General features: G+C 38.1%; 1 protein-coding gene across 3 annotated transcripts in view; it reads left to right on the forward strand.

Annotated features, from left to right (window-relative positions):
* The window catches only part of AKAP11 (A-kinase anchoring protein 11), a 29814-nt gene extending 17297 nt beyond the window's left edge, over positions 1-12517 (forward strand). For all 3 annotated transcript variants that reach the window (XM_053455452.1, XM_053455450.1, XM_053455451.1), the window contains exons 6-12: positions 157-418; positions 2283-6609; positions 7241-7396; positions 8958-9041; positions 10256-10302; positions 10485-10645; positions 11695-12517. In XM_053455452.1, coding sequence (XP_053311427.1) covers positions 157-418; positions 2283-6609; positions 7241-7396; positions 8958-9041; positions 10256-10302; positions 10485-10645; positions 11695-11829 — 5172 coding nt within the window. In that variant the 3' untranslated portion in view covers positions 11830-12517. The remainder of the gene's footprint in view (positions 1-156; positions 419-2282; positions 6610-7240; positions 7397-8957; positions 9042-10255; positions 10303-10484; positions 10646-11694) is intronic.
* The last annotated feature ends 6985 nt before the right edge of the window (positions 12518-19502 follow it).

The following is a 19502-nucleotide window of genomic DNA, read 5'->3' on the forward strand; positions in this document are numbered from 1 at the left end:
TAAGTTATGTCCCCAAACAACAGGCTGGTCTACAAGCTTGAGGGACAAACAGCTAATAATGAATTGAGAATTAGACCCATACATTTTTATATTGAAAATGTTTACATTGTTTGAAATGTTACTTTTTCCCATTCTGTTATTTTTCTTTCTATCCAGATTGTCTTTCCTGGAGCTGTGTGTATGATGACAGCTTCCATCCCCAATTTTAGAAGGGATGCCTTATTTGTCCTGCTGAGCAAATATTCAGTTGGCATTCGCTACACAGTGGAACAGGATTGCTTGAACAGGCTGAACAGAAGCACCTCAAATAATGAAGATGATGATACAAATCAATCTGTATCTTCCATCGAAGATGATTTTGTAACTGCTTTAGAACATTTGGATGACGAAGAGCCATTAAGTACAAATGAAAAACATGGTACTGTATTGTTTTTATTATTTCTTAATAGAAATGGTTACATTTCAAAACACTGTGCAGTGTATTTAATATAATAATCTTAAAATGAGAACATTTTCAATAATGCTCACAATTTGCCGCTGGTAATGATTAAAGGAAAGAGAGGACATGCAGTCCGCCATAAAGCACCTGATACACTGTACAGTCCATTCTCCTAAGGACCATTTTTAGGAAGAGGAGCCTTTTTATTTTAGGTTTTTGGCAGCTGTCTAATTTTTCTCATTGGCTAAAACCCCTGTACGAACACACATTTATTTGTTTTGCAGAATCCCTATTAGCTCTATATGAAAGAAACATTTCATTTGGCCAACAGCCAGGTAGTGAGAGACAAAACACTGTTGCCCATTGACTTCTGAGAAACAGAATGCCACAATCATAAACCAAAACATGGCAACAAAGAATAAAATGACCCTTGTTCAAATGTCTGCATGCCCTTAGTTCTGCAGGGTAACTGTGTATTTACCCCCTTTAGCATCAATGACAGTGTGCAGTCTTTTGTAATAGTTGTCTTTGAGGCCCCAAATTCTTGCAGGTGGTATCGCTACCTCCGTATCATGCAAAGTCTTTGGTCGTCATGAACCACATGTTTAAGATCTCTCCAGAGTGGCTTGATGACGTTAAGGTCAGGATACTGTGATGGCCACTCCAGAACCATCACCATTTTCTACTGTAACCACTGGAGGATCAACTTGGTGTTGTGCTTAGGGTCATTGTCACCATCAACATGGAGGTGAAAACATTATGCTTTGGGGGTGTTTTTCTGCTAAGGGGACAGGACAACTTCACCACATCAAGGGAACGATGGATGGGGCCATGAGCCATCAAAACTTGGGTGAGAACCTCATTCCCTCAGCCAGGCCATTGAAAATGGGTTGTGGGTATTCCAGCATGACAATGACCCAGAACACATGGCCAAGGCAACAAAGGATTGGCTCAAGAAGAAGCACATTAAGGTCCTGGAGTGGCCTAGCTGGTCTCCTGACCTTAACCCCATGGGAAATCTGTGGAGGGAGCTGAAGGTTCGAGTTGCACAACATCAGCCTCAAAACCTTAATGGCTTGGAGAGGATCTGCAAAGAGCAGTGGGACAAAATCCCTCCTGGTGGCTAACTACAATAAACGTCTTAACTCTGTGATTGCCATCAAGGGTTTTTCCACCAAGTCATATTTTGCAAAGAGGTCAAATACTTATTTCACTGAGTAAAATGCAAATCAATTTATAATTTATTTGAAATGCTGGATTTTTTTGTTGTTTATATATATTCAAAATCATTGCCAACATTTCACAATTTCTGGAAGTGTATGCAAACTTTTGAGTATAACTGTATACATAAATATTCATGCTCACACAGACTTATACATAGACATCCATGCTCACACACTTATTACACAGCGTGATCCATTAGTGGAGATTTCATTGGAATCCTTTTGTCAGACATTTTTAAAAAATGTAACCTGCATTGTTTTAGCAGATGACACACAAGCTTCTAACCCTAAGAAGTCATCACAAACTTCTTAGGTCTAAGCAGCAATTCAAAATGAATGCAGCAAGTTGACATCTATGATATAATGCAGAGAAAACCGTAAAGGGTAGTTTTAATGAGATTTCCATTTAATGCGTGTTTAGTATGCCATATGGATATACAAATAAGGATTGAGAGATAATCTAGAATGTGACATTGCATTGCATTTATAATGCACCTTTTTAGTGAATTGGAACATGCTGAATACAATGAAAAGGGTCTCCAAAACCAGACCATAAAGCACAAACTTTTCCAGTTAAATAAGTTTAAGGCTATAAAAAATATTTTTTATTCTTTCCCCAGGATCAGAAATAATGAAAAATCAGCGGGATGCTGCTTCCCAGACACAGCCTGCCCATTGTCTAGATATAAGTGGTTCAAAAATCATATTTAGTTCAGTGCGTCGTAGGTCTTCTATAAAATCTTCAACATTAATGAGTTTCATGGGACCACCAGAACTGTCATCCTCACTTAAGAACACTGTTACAATCTCAATACATGATTCCTGGAAACCAAAAACATTTACTAGTCAAGACAAAAAAATACTGTCTCCTTCTCCTGCAGACTCATCAGAATCTGAGTGTTCTAGTCCAAGTCCAATTATCTTCTTAGATGAGGAGGGATACCAGAAAAGCATGAAAGCAAAACTAAACCTTCCTAAGATTCCAGTTGGTAAAGATGGCATTGAAGACTCAGATTCAGAACTTAGTGAATTTTTTGATAGTTTTGATCGTTTTGATGAACCAGAGATATTTCCAGAAACTGGCTATGAGTCCAACCAGAAACCTATACTGGCCAGCCCACCCAAAAAGAGAAAATGTGCACATGAACCACTAGGTACTGGTTCTATGAATCCCCAGAGGTTCATGTTTAATCGTCCAACGCTTTCTGCCAGTGTAAAAAAGCCAACCCCTCGTAAACCGGAATCTCCCTACAGTAGTATTTGTGATTTACCAGATTCCCCTCGTCCTGTTAGGACCTCCATGGAAGACACTGGCACTTTATTTAGTCCTATCAGGTCATCTGCATTTAGCCCCCTTGGTATTGCCACATCCATGGAGTTAGGTAAAGACAAATCATGCTCTGCTTATAGTGACTATGCAAACCGTGTATGTGTTGAAATGTTTGATTCAGTCCTCAACCCTGAGCCACCCATCAATCTTGGTGTATCAAAAAAAGCTCACGTGAAAGCTCCAAAGCTCAAACGAAAGTCCCATACCAAGGATTCAGAACGAAAGCAGAAGTCCAAGCAAAAGCCTGCAAAAGGTGGCATTCAGAAATTTGCTACTGAACTGGTTGAAAGAAGTTTTGGTAGTGCATTTAAAGATCTACAAAAGGGTGTCACATCTTGCACTAGCGCAATTTGCCATTTAGCGGCTCGACTAACTTCCTATGTGTTCCAAATGGCTTTTTATGAAATAGGAAGAAGACAAGCATTTTCAATAAAGGAACGAGCTATTAATGGGCTAGCGAACCTGATGGTGAGTGAAGTGATTTCAAGTGCTCTAAAAGAGCTCCACTGTATAAAGAAACAGATGGTTGCCAATGCTGTCACACGCTTTGCTGCAGACCTTGCTGAGGAGCTTGTGTTTGAAGGGATTATGGAAGTATGTCAGTTTTCACATCCACCAACTCCAACTGTTGCACCTTCACAGTCTTTTCATTATGAAGATGTAGTAGTGCGATCCTATGCTAAAGATTTATCAGAATCTGTAATTCAGGAAGCTTTCATTGAGTTATCTCAAGTGAATGTGGCATTTACCTCTCAAGCAGCTATCAGTGTTTCAGTGGACAACCTGAAATATGTAAGTTCTGAAGATTTGATGCGTTCAACGCAAACATTGGTAACTTTTCCCAACCTCCCTGATAGTACTCAAGGGCCATTGACTACAGAGAATGAGACGAAACAAGATTATACTGTCAAGTATGCCTTGTATTTTACATCTGGCCTTGTAAGTTCTGTCCCAGTGCCTGTTGCTGCCAAAGCTCTAAGTCAGCCACAGATATCAAATGATTTTTTTAGTGTTAGTGAAAATACGGACATTTCGGGTAGTGATGGCGAATGTGTAAATAATGTAGAGTCATCAGATAAAACTATGCTGCCAGCTTCTAAATATGTTGTTAATAATAGCCAACAAGACGTCAAATTTACGCATAAAGGTGGAGATTCTGTAGGAATAAAAGCATTCTCCACAACCATGGTGGATATGATTGTTAATGAGGCATATAACACGATAACTCCTTCAAAAGTAACAAAAACTGTTGAAGATTATGCTGAATTGTTATCTAAAAAAGTTTTTGAAATTCCATCTCAACAACATTTATTCAACAGCGAGGCGTCAAAAAACTGTTTTGCAGATGACATGGCCAAGTGTATATTGGAATACTCTGCTACTGCAAACACACAGTCAAGTAGATTGAAAACAGCTAGTAATTTGATTTTGATTGATCCCAGGTCTGGTTTCACTCAGGACACTGAGAGGTTGAAATATTCTCCAGTATCTACAGAGGAAGGACTAATGACTTTTATGTGCACTACACCCTCTGAATACACCCCAGATTATCCCATTTTGGGTGTAGATGATAAATATACCTCAAGCGCTACTTGTTCTTTAAACCAAATACATTCAGAAGAAATTGGTTCCAAAATAAACATACAAAATAGCGATATATCCGCATCATCAGCGTTTGGTCTACAGAGCTGTTTTTCACATATCAATACCCTTTCATCTGTCATATGTAGTTGTGGTGATGACACCTTGAAAGATGATAAAAGATGTCAAAAAGACGCTAATATCACAGTATTTCCTGGTACACCACCACCAACCCCCCTTTCTTCATATAATATAAGCCCTGAGAGGAGCATGAAGAAGCTTAGTAAGAAACTTAAAGGGCACCTGGCAAAAGAGTTTTATCCAGCAACCCCACCCTCTACACCCCACCTATCTGCCTTTGAGCACGATTGTTCAAAGAAAGACGATTTCATGTTGAGATTGATGAGGTCACTGTCTGAAGAAGTTGAGAGTGTTAGCAGTGATGAAAGTTCTGAGGACCTTACGGAAGAGTTTGCTGTTTCTGAAGAAACCTGTCAGTACGCAGACTACCTGTCTACTAATATCATATCTGTGGCCACTGAAATGGCTGCTTATTCTTTAGATGATGAAAATGACCAAGGGGCTGCTTTTAGGAACAGGTCATTGTTAAGTGTCCTGAGTGATAAGTGGGGATACCCAGCTTACATGAGAAATATTTCAGAGGAAACCTTACATACCCTGTGTAGCTACGCAGGTAGTGTTGCCGGTGAAGTTCTTGATCATGCCAAGAAAGTGGTGGGCAAGAAGCAAAAAACAACGAAGAGGAAAATGAATTATGGTACAGATTGCAATAATTCAAAAAAGCAGGCCAAGGATTGTAGACAAATAGAAAGAGGCTACTATAGTATGCATTTTAAGGCCTCTGACTTTTCCACTCTCTCTTTGCCTCCAAGTAATGAACTTGCTGGTTTGACTTCTAAATACCCAAGCTGCGAAAGTGTGACAGAGGAGTATGCCGATCATATTATACGTGTGCTTAAAATGGAAGGTGGGAACAGTGAGTTGATCATGGACCAATATGCAAGCAGATTAGCTTATAGAGCTATAAAGGGCGGTCTGCAGCAAGCTTCTAAATCTATTAAACTGCAGTGTAACAGAAGAAAACATTCTAAGGTGAACTCTGATGCAAGTACCACACAGAATATACTAACCCTTCTCAGCAGGGACCACCATCAAGTCAAAGACAAGTTGCATACAAGTAGCATTGTTTGTCATTCTCACAGTGAGGAGCCCACGTTACATGGGAAAGTTATACGAAAACCAGAATTTACGGGCCTGATGCATTTTGCAGAATCTCTTGCACACACCATAACTTGTGATGTAAGGAGAAAGTTAAAAATGACAGCTGCCTCTCTTCCCAAATCATTGACTGATTCCTGTCTCTATACAAAGTCAAAAGCCAACAATGTGTCATCCGGAGATTTAGTCAAAACCTCATTTCCCAAGACTCTTCTTCCTTACCCTCATAAACACAAGCTGTACCACAGCACAGGTAGTCTAAACGAAAATGGTTTAAGTGAAGGCATCATTCAGGCTATTGAAAAATACGCGTGCAGAATTGTCGAGAACACCTTAGAGTTCAGCTTGGAAGCAGCAAAACGTCAAGCAATGGAAAATCGGAAAATAACCGATAAAGACGCTTGTTCAGGAAAGCTTGTACATTCATATGGTGCTTCTTGTAGACTTTGCAGTGTTACAGAACAGCCAGGGAATCCAACATCCTCGTGTCACTTCCTGCTAGGACATGACGTCTCACGTAAAATCAAACAGAGTTCAAAATCCAGGCATAATGCTTGCCAAAAGTCAAAACTACTACATCTTAATATACCCAAAATTCATATTGATCTCGATAAGAGAGCTATATTTGCTGAGAAAATAGTTAGTGCCGCTCTTGAGAAAGCAGAGCGGGAACTGAGCAACACAAGTTTGGCAGCTGACAGCGGAATTGGCCAAGATGGGATGAGCTTTGCAGACAGCATTACCACAGACATAATAATGGCCGCCATGAAGAATATCGGCCACGTAGTTAATGTAAGGTAAGAGACCAAAATCTCTCTCAAAAGTGTTGGGTATGCGTGGAAAGTTAATAAACTTTACTTAGGCTTACCTAGAAAAAATGAAATGTTGCATACAGTAAGCTTTTGGAACCTGATATATTTTCTTCAGATAAAAATAGAATTGTCATCTCAAGAAGACACCTCAGAGACACCATTCATTTGAAGTAGAGATCTCTGTCGCCCTGAAAGCTTATGCAACTCTGACTAAAAACCCAGCTAGGCCATATACATTGTCATTGTAAAAGTAATACAAATTGCTTATGTTGCAATAACACTATTGAATGGTTAAATCCTTTTTAATATGTTTTAATTAGCACTTTCTTTTACTGGCTCTTGTGCATAGATCACTACACTACATTTACCAATTTGGAGCGAACCTCCCTTTTCTGGATGATAGCTTATTTTACAAATGTTTAAAAACTTAAATTATTTGTTTAAAAAATCCTTAAATCTTCCTAACAATTGTGTGCAGTACGTTAGTGTAACATTTCTTTTGGCGACTGATATACTGTATGTATGCGGTTAAATGTTCTATTATTGGGCTGGCCTAGTGTCCTTATGTTCATTAACAGGGCGGATGTTCCTAATTCACTGTGATTGTCTCATTTAGTTCTAATGACAAAGATGGGTTTCAGTCTGCTGAATCGGTTACCAGTCAGAAGACCAGCACTAGTGTTGGTGAGGACAGCACTGGGAGTTGGTCCAATCTGAGCTTTGAAGATGAACACCAAGACGAGAGCAGCAGTTTCCTTCACCTCAGTGACAGGTACACTATGGACAAATGGTCCTTTTTTAGAATTGTTTACATTAAATATTTATGATTATAGGCTTCAGAAAAGCAACCATTTTACTTATGTTCTTAAATATTGAAATAACAACAGTCTATGCTCTGATATGGTAAATACGTGTGTTTTTTTTTTTGGTTTAAACTGAGTGGTTGTGTTATTTCCTCATAAGACTTGTGGAAAATAGGCATCTCTGTGTGAGCTCTGCAGCTCCTAGCATCCTCTGCTTCTTTTTGTGGGAGTATTTACTGGGAAAAACATGCGGTATAGTGAAGAGATATACATGGGCTTATTAGTTACTAGCATGTATCATATTCTGATAATGAGGTCATATTGGACACAAATTCAGCAGCCTGGTTTGCAATTTAACTACCTGTCTAAACTCTAAAGGCTACATAGCAATCAATAGGAAACAACCTCACCAATGTAATTTAGTGGAGTGCCAATATTTAGACACAGAACACACAGCACATACTTGGTGTAGTGTAAAGACTTGGACATGGACAATTTTGCCACATTAAGTGGGTGTCAGAATTGCATGGGTTGCTTTTAACCCCTTAACGTCCATTGCTGGGTGAGGCACGTCATGCAAAACGGTCACTTAACTCAAAGATGTTGCTGAACACATTGGGGTGTTGTTTGATAGTAACGTATACCAAGAGCTGTAAATCCATACCTGAAGCGCAATAGTTTTCAAAAAATATATGATTTGATGGGGTAACTTGCATTGGCTGGCTTCAAAGATACCCAAAAGGGCACATGGGGGAAGAATTACCAGATTTGGAAAAAATGGTTTTGAAATAGCAAAACGCTACTTGTACTTATTGCTCCATAACGTGCAGAAAAAAGCAAAAAAAAAACCATAAAAACATTGGGTATTTCTAAACTCAGGACAAATAGTAGAATCTATTTAGAAGGTTTTTTCATTAGCTTTTTGGGATGAGTAAAAGATTTTTTAGGTAAAAGTCAGAAAATGTGGGTTTTTTTTAAGTTTTTCATAATACTTTATTATTTTTATGGGAAATTAGATAATATGATCAAAACTATGGTATCTGAAGAAAGCCCTTCTTGTCCTGAAACAAACAATATATAACTTATGTGGGTTCACTAAATGAGTGAGGAGAAAATTACATCTAAACACGAGTGCCGCAAAAGTGTTAAAACAGCTTCGGTGAAAAGGTAAAACACAGCCTGGTCCTTAAGGGGTTAAAACCCTTTTTGTTGTGTTCCTTTTCAGTGTGATTACCACAGTGTCTATAATGTATGGGACTTTTGTTAGCATATGTAAGAAGCATCAATTGAAGTAACCATTTTTATTACACCACTTGCAACATTAAACCAAAGTTCAATGTTGAATGGACAGGTTTCTGACATGACTCCCTGATGAGTGAAATGTTTGTAATTTTTTTAAATCCTCTTCTTTTAACTACATTAACAAAAACAAAGTGACTACTTGTAGCCAGAGAGTATCCCAGCGTTATCCCATAAGGTATGTACTACACACACCTAAATACGTATGTTTTTATTAATATCTCCTGGTAGTAATTGTAACAGCAGTAGCTGGAGCAGCCTGGGATTGGAAGGAGACATGTATGAAGAGAATATATCCTTCCCACCATCAGACAGGTTGGTTTGGCTCCTGGGTCAAATGGTGTTTATGCATGCAAATACCTTTACTGTGCATGGAATCCAGCTTCTTATTTGTAAGTTATTTGGTGCACCTAGTAATATGCATGCTCTAAATAGCATAAGGCTAGGTTTCCACTTGGGTTTTTGTCCGGCGTTTTTTTCTTGATGAAAAACGCCAGGAAAAACGCCAAGAAAACTGCCACTGCATTTACCTGCGTTTTGGCGTTTTTTCTGCAGTTTTTTCTGGCGTTTTAGCCTTTCTGTGGAAATTGCTTTTTTTGACCTTAGGCAGTTTTTCCAGCCTTTACAAGTTAGAAGTTTCACCCAGCTAAAAGGGATTAGGATAAATGGCAAGTATCTGCCCTCTCCTGATGTCATTTACTTGGTAGACCCTTTTGTCTCTTTTCTGTGGTTTGTAAGGCATGCTTTATTCCGAATGTCTGCTCCTCTGGGAAGATTGGCCCCAAATGATGGTGCAAATTGTTTGCTGTTGCTTTTGGCACGCAGGATCCAGTCGCGTATGTTTGTAATGGCATGTTTGTTCCAAATGGTGTAAAATTCAATATGAACCAGTCCAGGACTTTGTTTTGTGTGAAACTGTTTGTTTTCAGCCTATTTCTCGTAGGACACACAGATACTGGGTCCATCCTCTGCATTGTAACTGTGGAAAAAAACGCCATAAAAAACGCCAAGGCAATAAACCCACATGGCTTTTTCATGGCGTTTTTTCTCTCCCATAGACTTCTATTGGAGAAAAACGCCAAGATTTCTTGCAAAAAACGCCAGAGTGTCAACATGCTGCAATTTTGAAAAACTGCCACAGAGCCCAAAAAAGCAGAAAAACGCCAAAGAGGACTGAAAAAACGCCAAACAGAAAAACGCCAAGTGGAAATTGCATTTTGCGATTTCCTATTGAAGAACAGCTAACATCTGGCTGCAGCCGTTTTTCACTAAAAAAACGCCAGGTGGCGCTATTGGCGTTTTTATGGGCGTTTTTAGCAAAAAAAAAACCAAGTGGAAATCTAGCCTAATAGTAGGTTTTGATATTTTTCAACATGGGATTTATATTCCGTTTTCCTTCAATTAGTAACGTGTTTACTGCAGGTGTGGTCAATGAGTTGCATAGAGTTTTTAAGCTCAGTATCTTCGTATTAAAATATTTTTCTTGTAATTCCTGCTAAAACCTACATATGTTTTCTTGCTTAAAATAGTGATGGTAATGAAGAAAAAGACGAAGGTCCCAAAGATCCTGCAGAAGGTATTGCATATTTGCAGAGCTTCACATTTGTTACACAAAAATAAGCAGGTTATGGCCTTATAGCACATCGGAAGTTTGTCCATTACAGACAGTTTTTTTTGTTTGCTCTGCAGACATCATCACGATGGCCCTGCAGTATCAGTTATTACATATGAATAACCGATCACTTCTTTTCATCCCAGATGTGGGGCAGCACTGCAAGTCTTTGCTGATCAGGAACATTGACACTGGCGTGTGTGCAGGGGAGTCTCAGCTAAGGATGGTGTTACAGTGGATTGTGGCTTCAGAGTCGGGCATCTCTGAGCTCTGCTTTCCAGAGGCTGCCAAAAAAGAGCTATTGGCTGTAAGTATTTTAACAGTCTTGATTTAATTATATGTTTGGAATATGCTAAAAAATGCAGAATTTTACATTCCATTCAAACTATGCAATACAGTATTGGATATGGTAACAACTGTACATTTTATCAAACATCAGAAACAATCTCAAGTCATATACAGGTGCACAGCTGTCCAATGGAACCAACCTGGCTCCATGTATTATCCGTGTAAATGTGAAAGGCCTGACATCCAGGCTTCTTTATGAATTGAACCCACTGAGTTATGCATTATGCATGGTTACTCGGCCTTTCACGCTGGAGAAACTTTTGGATACTATCACAGGTTTTGCAAAATTGTAGCTTTGCCCCCCAAATCCAGTAAATGCATCCAATTATAATGTTATACGGAAATGATACCTTGTTACGCCATATTGGCATGCAATTCAGTTGCATTTACCCCTTTTTTCTAGTGCGATTTGTATTAAATATATACATTCCCTTTCCACATTTTAGAAACATTTCAGGCATACAACGTGACTGTAAGTTTAAACAATGTATTACGTAAAACATTGTGTTTAATGAATGTGAGCCTCAGTGCATATTCTCACGTGACCTTGATTCTAGATTTGCCTTGTGCAGTGGCCCCATCTTGATATAGGATGTTGGAATATAAATACATTGAATCTAATTTTGACTGCTTGCCTTTTGCAAGCAAATTGTGAATCACTAATTCCTAAATGCAAAGAAAAATATTTTGGTTGGCTGAGGTGGAGCACAAGCTATAAAACCAATCTATATCCCACAGTAGGAAAATGCATGTCATTAATTAAGTCTGTTGTCTGTTTCTATATCTGGTATTAGGGTGTGTTGGCAAACCTATTAACCTTTTTATTTTTAATACAAATTTCCTGTTTTCTGTGCATTTTTTTTTAATAAAAACCACAAACCACAAGATTGTAGGGTTTTCTGGCTCAGATTATTTATCTTGTCAAGAAAAAACACCTTAATTCAGCATTCCTCGACAACAGTCCATATTTTTGGGAGCTTTTTAAATGCCCTTTTGTTTTATTTGCAGCTTTCCAGAAGACTCAGAGACAAAGAGTGGAAAGTCTGCGATCTTCTGCAAGCCGTCCTCCAGTACTGTGAATGTGTGGAAAATGCCCCTACTCTTCACAAACCTTTGTTCGGTTGGCTTCTGGAACATATATAATATGCACAATAAAAGGCACTTTAGAATACTGGAAACAAGAAGGAAGGGGCCCAGCTGTGAAGTTATAAATGTATATGCTATTAGTTATTTTAACTGGCAGTGTTTAAACAATATACTGTAGCTTTGCGTCGTGGAAAATGTGTGTGCAAATATACGTATCCACTTGAATGCATATCTTTGTGATACGTACCAAGAATATGTGTGTTCTTGGTACTCAAGATCTACGAGCACTTGTTTTGTCAGCTTGGTGACTGTTTCAATGACATATCAGTATCCAGTATATTTACATAAAAAGATTTTATCATTTTGTAACTCACGATTTTCACAACATTCTTAAAATATCTCTCTTTCTTCTATGGTAATTTATGTTACATACAGTAAATTTATTTCATTTGCTTGCCATTGTTGGCAAGGGTGTTTCACCGGTAAGTGTGGATTTCCGAGTAATAAGCAGATGTCATGTAGTTTCTTTTGTGACTGTTTCATATTGTTATCACAACAAACACAAGAAAATAGTAACTAAAATTAAAATGAGGTTAATTTGGTTTCTCTTCTAACCCTGATCTGTAAACTAGACAGCCTTACAATGAATAAATCCTGTACCCTATGGATAAATGCCATGTCCATATATTTTTGTGTCTGCCTTTTGCACAAATGTACATATTAATAAAGCAGTTAATGTAAGTTGTTAATGACTCAAGTGTACATGTCCTATGGGTTGTAATGTTTTTATCATTTATTGTTTTGGCTTTTTACTTCCTTTAATGCATGTAATGTTGGAAAACCTTCCGCAGTGCTATTCATTTTAACCTAGTCATGCAACATTAGCAGAAACTCTTCACAACACAACATTACATTACTCTATTACTATGTACCACCAGCTAATTTTGTTCTGCTATAGTCATAATCGATCTTCCCATTTTTCCGTTTCCGTTCTTTATATCTCAATTATATTGTTTTAGTGGATGAACACATCGGAAAGCCCAAAAGACAAAGGAGCTTATAAAGCAAAGAAAGCATTTTAAAAGGCTAACCGTGTGCCGCATTAAGGGGCAGGCTGGCACTACATGATGCATAGTTTAACCGATAAGGCAAGTTTAACAAAAAAGTCACAGATTTAACTATGTCTTATATAGGACTAGGTATGTATTCTTTCAAGAGAAGCATTAACAAATAAACTGGCTGAAGACCGAAGCTTAGTGCTGCAATGGGGTAACCGTTAATCTAAAACCCATTTGTGCCATCACCATGCCTGCTGAGTGTACATGTCTGTCAACTGCGAGAGCATGTCTATAAATATACTAATGACTTCCGAGACCTGGAAAACTATTATCCTTGCAATTTTTTGCCTGCCAATGCCACTTTCCTCTGTCAGCCTCCTCATATATTGTAAGCTCACAAGGACAGGGCCCTCTTCTCGGTCTGTACCACTGCCTTTTAACATGTGTTAATGTTATGTTCCATTTTGTGTATTGTCAATATGGTGTTCTCCTCCTCCTCAGTTTCCATTTGTAACAACACTACAGAATCTGCTTACACCCAGTACATAAAAAGTAATGTAATAATGGTCATCAAAACTAAATTTTGATTCATGGTGTTGCTAGAAAACTTTAATAAAGTTAGCAAACAATGTGTCAGGAAAACCATAGCACGAGGCCAGCAGAAAACATTGCTTCCATCTAGTTTAAACACGCTTTCTCCTCATCAGGTCACTTTCGGCTCTGTAACCTGCTCTCACCATAGAGGGCCATCCTAGATATTCTGTGTTCTAATGTAAATATATGATGGGATACAACACTCTCTAAGATGAGTTTGGGAACAATCACTAGGCTCTTACATCTCTAGATGATCTCAAGGTTGAACTTGATGGACTTTGGTCTTTTTTCAACCTTATGAACTATGTTACTATGTTACTATGTTACCTACCGACTGTATTGGATTTCCTGAAGCACCCTGGTTATTCTCAGGGCTTTATGGCTTAAGATATAAAAGGGGATAAAACATTTAAGAACCTGCTCATAGGGTCTACCTTCCTTTAAGCAATGACCTTCTGTTTGGACCTTGACCTAGGTGCTTTATGGCATAAACTATGACGTGATAAGAACCCGCTCATAGGGCTTCAACAGGAGAGGCCCACAAAGAAGAATCATTCTTCCAAGTTTGTTTCCCACTGAAGGACCACCATTCTCCCATGAAGGAGTTCTGTTGTGGCCTTTTTTGCTGTTAAAAATGGAAAAGTTTGTAGATTTATTACAACCTCTAGGCTCTCAGCATTATTTTATAGGGGTACAAGATCTCGTACCCCATGGTGATCTCTTTGGTTCTCTCCAAGAATTTTCAGAATTTTTACTTGCCTTTTTATTGTGCCCAAATAAGATTAGAACATTCCAATTTTAGACCTAAAGTCCCTCAGTTGTTGGGTATGGACAGCTTTAAAAATGTAATCCCTAATGTAAGTCATGAGTCAGTCATTCAACGGACTTTAAATACAACTGATGCAAGTCTAGCCACTTGAGCTGCCACCTTCTCCCTTCGTGATCATAAAGGGAAGTCGTCGCCTCAGTGGCATCTTTCTAAGGGTAATTTTTCACTGATCAGACATTCACCAGACCCTGTTCTGGGGTACTGGATCCTTGTCCACGGGTTGGTGCACTTCAGGAGCTCTCCAAGATTCCTCTGATGAGCAGAGATTTGGGTAACAATTTAAGCGCTGCGTAAATTGTTGGTGCTATCAAATAAAAGATAATAATAATCTGGGGCTTCTATCTTCCAGGGGTAGAGAGCTGAGAGGTAGACAGCCGTCAACATATATATCCAGTTGAAGGGCACGAATGTGGGTACCAGGTATCTGGGGCGTCTATAATTCAGGGGTAGAGAGCTGGGCAGTAGACAGCTGTCAACATGTAGATCCAGTGGAAGGGTCACTTGAACACAGATCTCTACACTCCAACCTCATAAAAGATGGTTACTTTCTGAAAGCGGCAGAAAGCTTTTCAATTAGTTTTGTGTCTCTCTAAGATTGGGAAGTCATTTGAGTTTTCCACCAGCCAATGGCTAGCTGAGCCTGGCTTGTCAAGAGAGGAGACGCACAAGCCAGTGCTAGATACAATGCTTCCTCCCCACTCCATCACTGGTTCCTCCTGCTCCATGCATGCAAGGACCTCTCTTGTCAGAAGGTGAAAGTGCTCTGCTTGTGCACAGGCTTGGTGAGTTTACCGGGCCCTTACCTGGCACCAGCCCAAGCTGACAAGGATTCAATATATTGATAAGTAAAGCTATTGATATGTGTAATTTAACTAATTGCACTTTTTATGGGGACCATAAAGAATGAAAACCCCATGAAAAGACCTGAGAGGTTATCATATTCTGCAAGATTAGTGAATTGAAAACATATTTTAAATAGTATGCTGTGCAACAATATTTTTTTGTTGTTTTTCTTCCACTATGCGGACGGTAAATATAAGATATAGCCTGAATCCATACTGACCTACTGATGGTTGATTAGTTAATCCAATCAAATTTATACAATATGCTGTTCAAAGAATTATCATTTCATATTTAAAATATATTTTTGATTTGTCATCAATTTTACTTCTATGTTCCCCGGAAGCCAGAACTACTGCTTTATACAAAATTCTCTGAGTTTACAATAAAGCGCTTTCCCCTTTTCTTTGTCACTGTGATATGCGATAATGATTCATTTGGCATTACATGGAGGGAGACAGGTAAGTGGTTTCAGTGCATGTCTGACTAACAAAAACAGCTTGCAGAACATTGGAATATGCTGAGTAAGTGTAGTTGTGTTTGATATTATAACAGTAAAAAGCATATTTCTATCGGAAACCCCACAATATGCAAATTACAATACATCTTTCAGATTATCTTATTAAGACGCTTTTCACTTTCATGATGATAACAAACATTTAAAGTGAATCACCATTTCTCAGTGGTTTTATCTGAAGGTTAAGAGGGCTACAGAGATATTGATTCAAAAGGGCGACTGGCTCACCTAAACAGGGGCACTTGGCATGTATTGTTTTCCCTATCCTAGATATAAAGGGCTGACTGCCAGGCTGACAGTCTTTGATATGGCACACTAATCCACACGTGAGCCTTGATGCTACTAAATTGTATTCATAATCTTATGTTTCTTTTGTATTTAAAAACATTTTTATCTGACAAGTGAGTAAATAATGCAGGAAAAAATGAGTAATTATAAGTACTGAAATCCCACCTTAGTTGAAATGCTAACCTTTCCCTTACAAAAAAAGTACTGCAGTTTTTCTGAAGTAATACTGCAGTTTTTTGGACATGAAAAAACTGCAATACTGCATTTTTACTGCAGTATTACTGCACATTTACTGCACTTTTACTGCATTTGTACTTCACTGTACTGCAGTTTTACAGCACATTTGCTGTACTTTTTTTTATATTGCAAACCTACAGTTGTACTTCAAAGTACTGCAGCTTTATTGCATTTGTACTTCCGTACAAAAATAACTGCAGTAAAAGTGCAGTACAGTGAAGTACAAATGCAGTAAAACTGAAGTAAATGTGCAGTAATACTGCCGTAAAAGTGCAGTAAATGTGCAGTAATACTGCAGTAAAAGTGCAGTAAATGTGCAGTAATACTGCAGTAAAAGTGCAGTAAAAGTGCAGTATTGCAGTTTTTTCATGTCCAAAAAACTGCAGTATTACTTCAGAAAAACTGCAGTAATTTTTTCGTAAGGGTTAACGGTGCGATATGTTTAGCTTTTTTGTAGCCTTAAAATTATTATTGTGTTGTCTATGAAAAGGAAAGTTTGTATTTCTCTTGATAGCTTAAGGTTTGCAGTTTTAGTCTTTCCAACCACCAATAACTCAGTGCCCCATTGTGGTTTGTCTATCATTTTGTGATTCCAAGCTCTGTGTTCCAGACCATATAGCAACTTCCAGATGAATCCTGACCAAAGGTTACTGTGATATTTATGGAAAAGTAGTTAGTGTTAAGAAGAATCACAAAAGTTTTAGTAAATCTAGTAGAAGTACAATGACAGTTTAACTACAAACTTTATATCATGCAAAATAATGATATATACACACAAAGTGTACAATAGGGTCCAAAGGTCCACAACCACGATCTGCTTTTATTTCAGGAATTCTGAAAAATGTATTTATTTCACAAAATATACAGTATTTCTCGAACTAAAATATATCATTTTTACTAATAAAAGTAAAAAATATGATTTCTAGAACATACTGAAAATCAATAATTGGTGTATGACCACCGTTTGATTTAACGCTTGCATTCATTCTACAAGTTTGTGCACAGTTTTCCAAACCTAGAGATGGACAGCCATGCAAATTAGCACTCATTGCACTTTGGTGCACTTCACATATACTGTACCTGGTTGAGCTTCTATGTTTGTTGATTATTGTCCTGCTGGAAAAAGAATGAATTACATTATATTCATTTATATAGTGCCGGCAGATTCCATAGCGCTGTTACAATACAGTACAGTGAAAGTAAATAAGAATTTAAATATCATTAACAGACTTTAAAACATTCTGGTTAGTACATATTTGTAATATGGATTGGATTGAAACATCTATTCATAAGGAAGGCAAAGCAATTTTTCTCTTTAATAAATGGGCGCCCCCATATCTCATCACAAGACATCTCCGTTAAGACTTCCCTTTATCAGTTAGAATATTAGAAAAGGTATTTCAACTGATATCTTTCTTCATAGGCTCTAACAGGAGTACTGGTAGAAACTCTAGAACCCTTAGGATGAAATATATAGGGTCACAACAGTTTTATTTATAAGCAAAAGTTGAATGAAGAAGATTTTCAAATACTATATATGACAATTTCATAAGAATATTTGAAAAAATATAAATGCCTCAGTGTCAGATAATGTATTCCTGAATCATAAGCACTTCTCAATAAATGAATAAATAAAAACAATTGGTGATATATATATATATGTATATATGACTGTGTGTATATATGTATAACTTTTGCATTGTTTTAGAAACCAGTTCTCAAGGTAACCTGATAAATGTTTGCTAAGGAGAAAGCTATCTCATAGATAACCACATTTAGTTATTTTTATCCATTTTTCTGTTAAAATAAGTTTGGGTTTTTGGTCATATCTGCAAAGTATCTGTGACTGTTTCCTTGTCTTTGGTGACAACATGCTCATTTATTCCACCCGCTGTGGTTGACATACAGAAGTCCTAGCAGGTACAGTTATGACACGCAAACAATTGTTTGTTATAGGTATACCCCTGAGGAAGGTCCATACGGAACAAAACCTATAGGGTGTCAGTGGATTTCCTATATTATTATTCTTTTGATTATCACAGGTTTCAGAAGCCCATTAACTCATTCAGGATACTTTTATACATCTCTTTCGGCTTCTCCAATCTTTCTCACAGGGTGCGCTCCTTCATATGGGTCCTACATCGACAGTCAGCAAGAAAACGGCTACCGGTAACCCTGATTCAATTATTGTTACTTTTGGTACCAGCGTTGTTGCACTATGTTTATTTCTTTTTTATTGTCCCTCTCATATGTCCATCTGAGTCTCTGGAAAGACATTTAGTCTGATCCTCCATTTTTTGAGCCACTGAACAAGTGGAATTCTAGTCTGTTAGAATCATATCATGTGCTCGTCATTAGATGATTGTATAGTGGAAGGGATAGATTCAATGGAGATCTGTGCAGGAGTGAGATGCGTGGCATGGAGGCCAACCTCTTCTCTCCAGCTAGAGAGGTGAGAGATGCAGAGGATCTAGGATTGGGTGGTTGGAGCTAAAAAGATTAATGAACACCTTAAGTCCACAACAGTTTATCTATCTATTGCGCAAAGAGGCCAGCACTGATTTCAACACTTGGTTGCAGAACCCAATAGTAGTGAAAGTCTTCTATTTCTAAAAGAAAAGATGCATACGATGAGTCATGTTTCAGTGGTGACTATCTGCCTACATAATATGTTTCGGCACAAAAAAACACAAAGTCTAGCATTATCATCAAATTTTGTCATAATGACAAAATATTTCTTTTTCTTCACCAGAAAGTGATACCTGCAAACAAAGCTGTAATGAAACAAAAAATCTGCATTACGCGCTGTGTTATGCTTAGCGGTTTACAAAGGAACAATAATTTACTGAAAATAGCTGATGCCATAAACACTATTTTTTTATGTGCGGAGAAGCTATGAACAGCTTTCACTTATTCTGTGTGATATCTGTTTAGTCACTGTGCCAGTCACTGAAAGTTAAGTAATAACCTAATTCATAATGTTTATGGCAGTGATAACCAGGCCTGGACTGCCCATCTGTCCGCTGCCCAGCAGTGCCCACCAGCTGATGTCATTAGGCAGCCGCTGGCCTTAAAGTGCCAGGACCACTGATTTATCCCTAGTCCAGCACTGCTGATAACAATTACTAATGGCTATTTTTTTGCTTTATTCAGGCATTTGGTAAAATGGCAGATATACTGTATCAGTCTAATTCTTGGGGCTGTATATACATAACATCGTACACTTGGTTGGTCAGGTTCATGGGCAGCTGCCACTACTTGAGTGTTGAGGATGGCAGGCATGTATGATTTGTGAACTAAGGAATAATAATAGCAGGTAATAAATCCCACGAAAGTCACACGAAAACAGGTCCTGCTTGAGATACCC

Source organism: Spea bombifrons, chromosome 2 (assembly GCF_027358695.1).
Source record: "Spea bombifrons isolate aSpeBom1 chromosome 2, aSpeBom1.2.pri, whole genome shotgun sequence".
Taxonomy (NCBI): Eukaryota; Metazoa; Chordata; class Amphibia; order Anura; family Pelobatidae; genus Spea; species Spea bombifrons.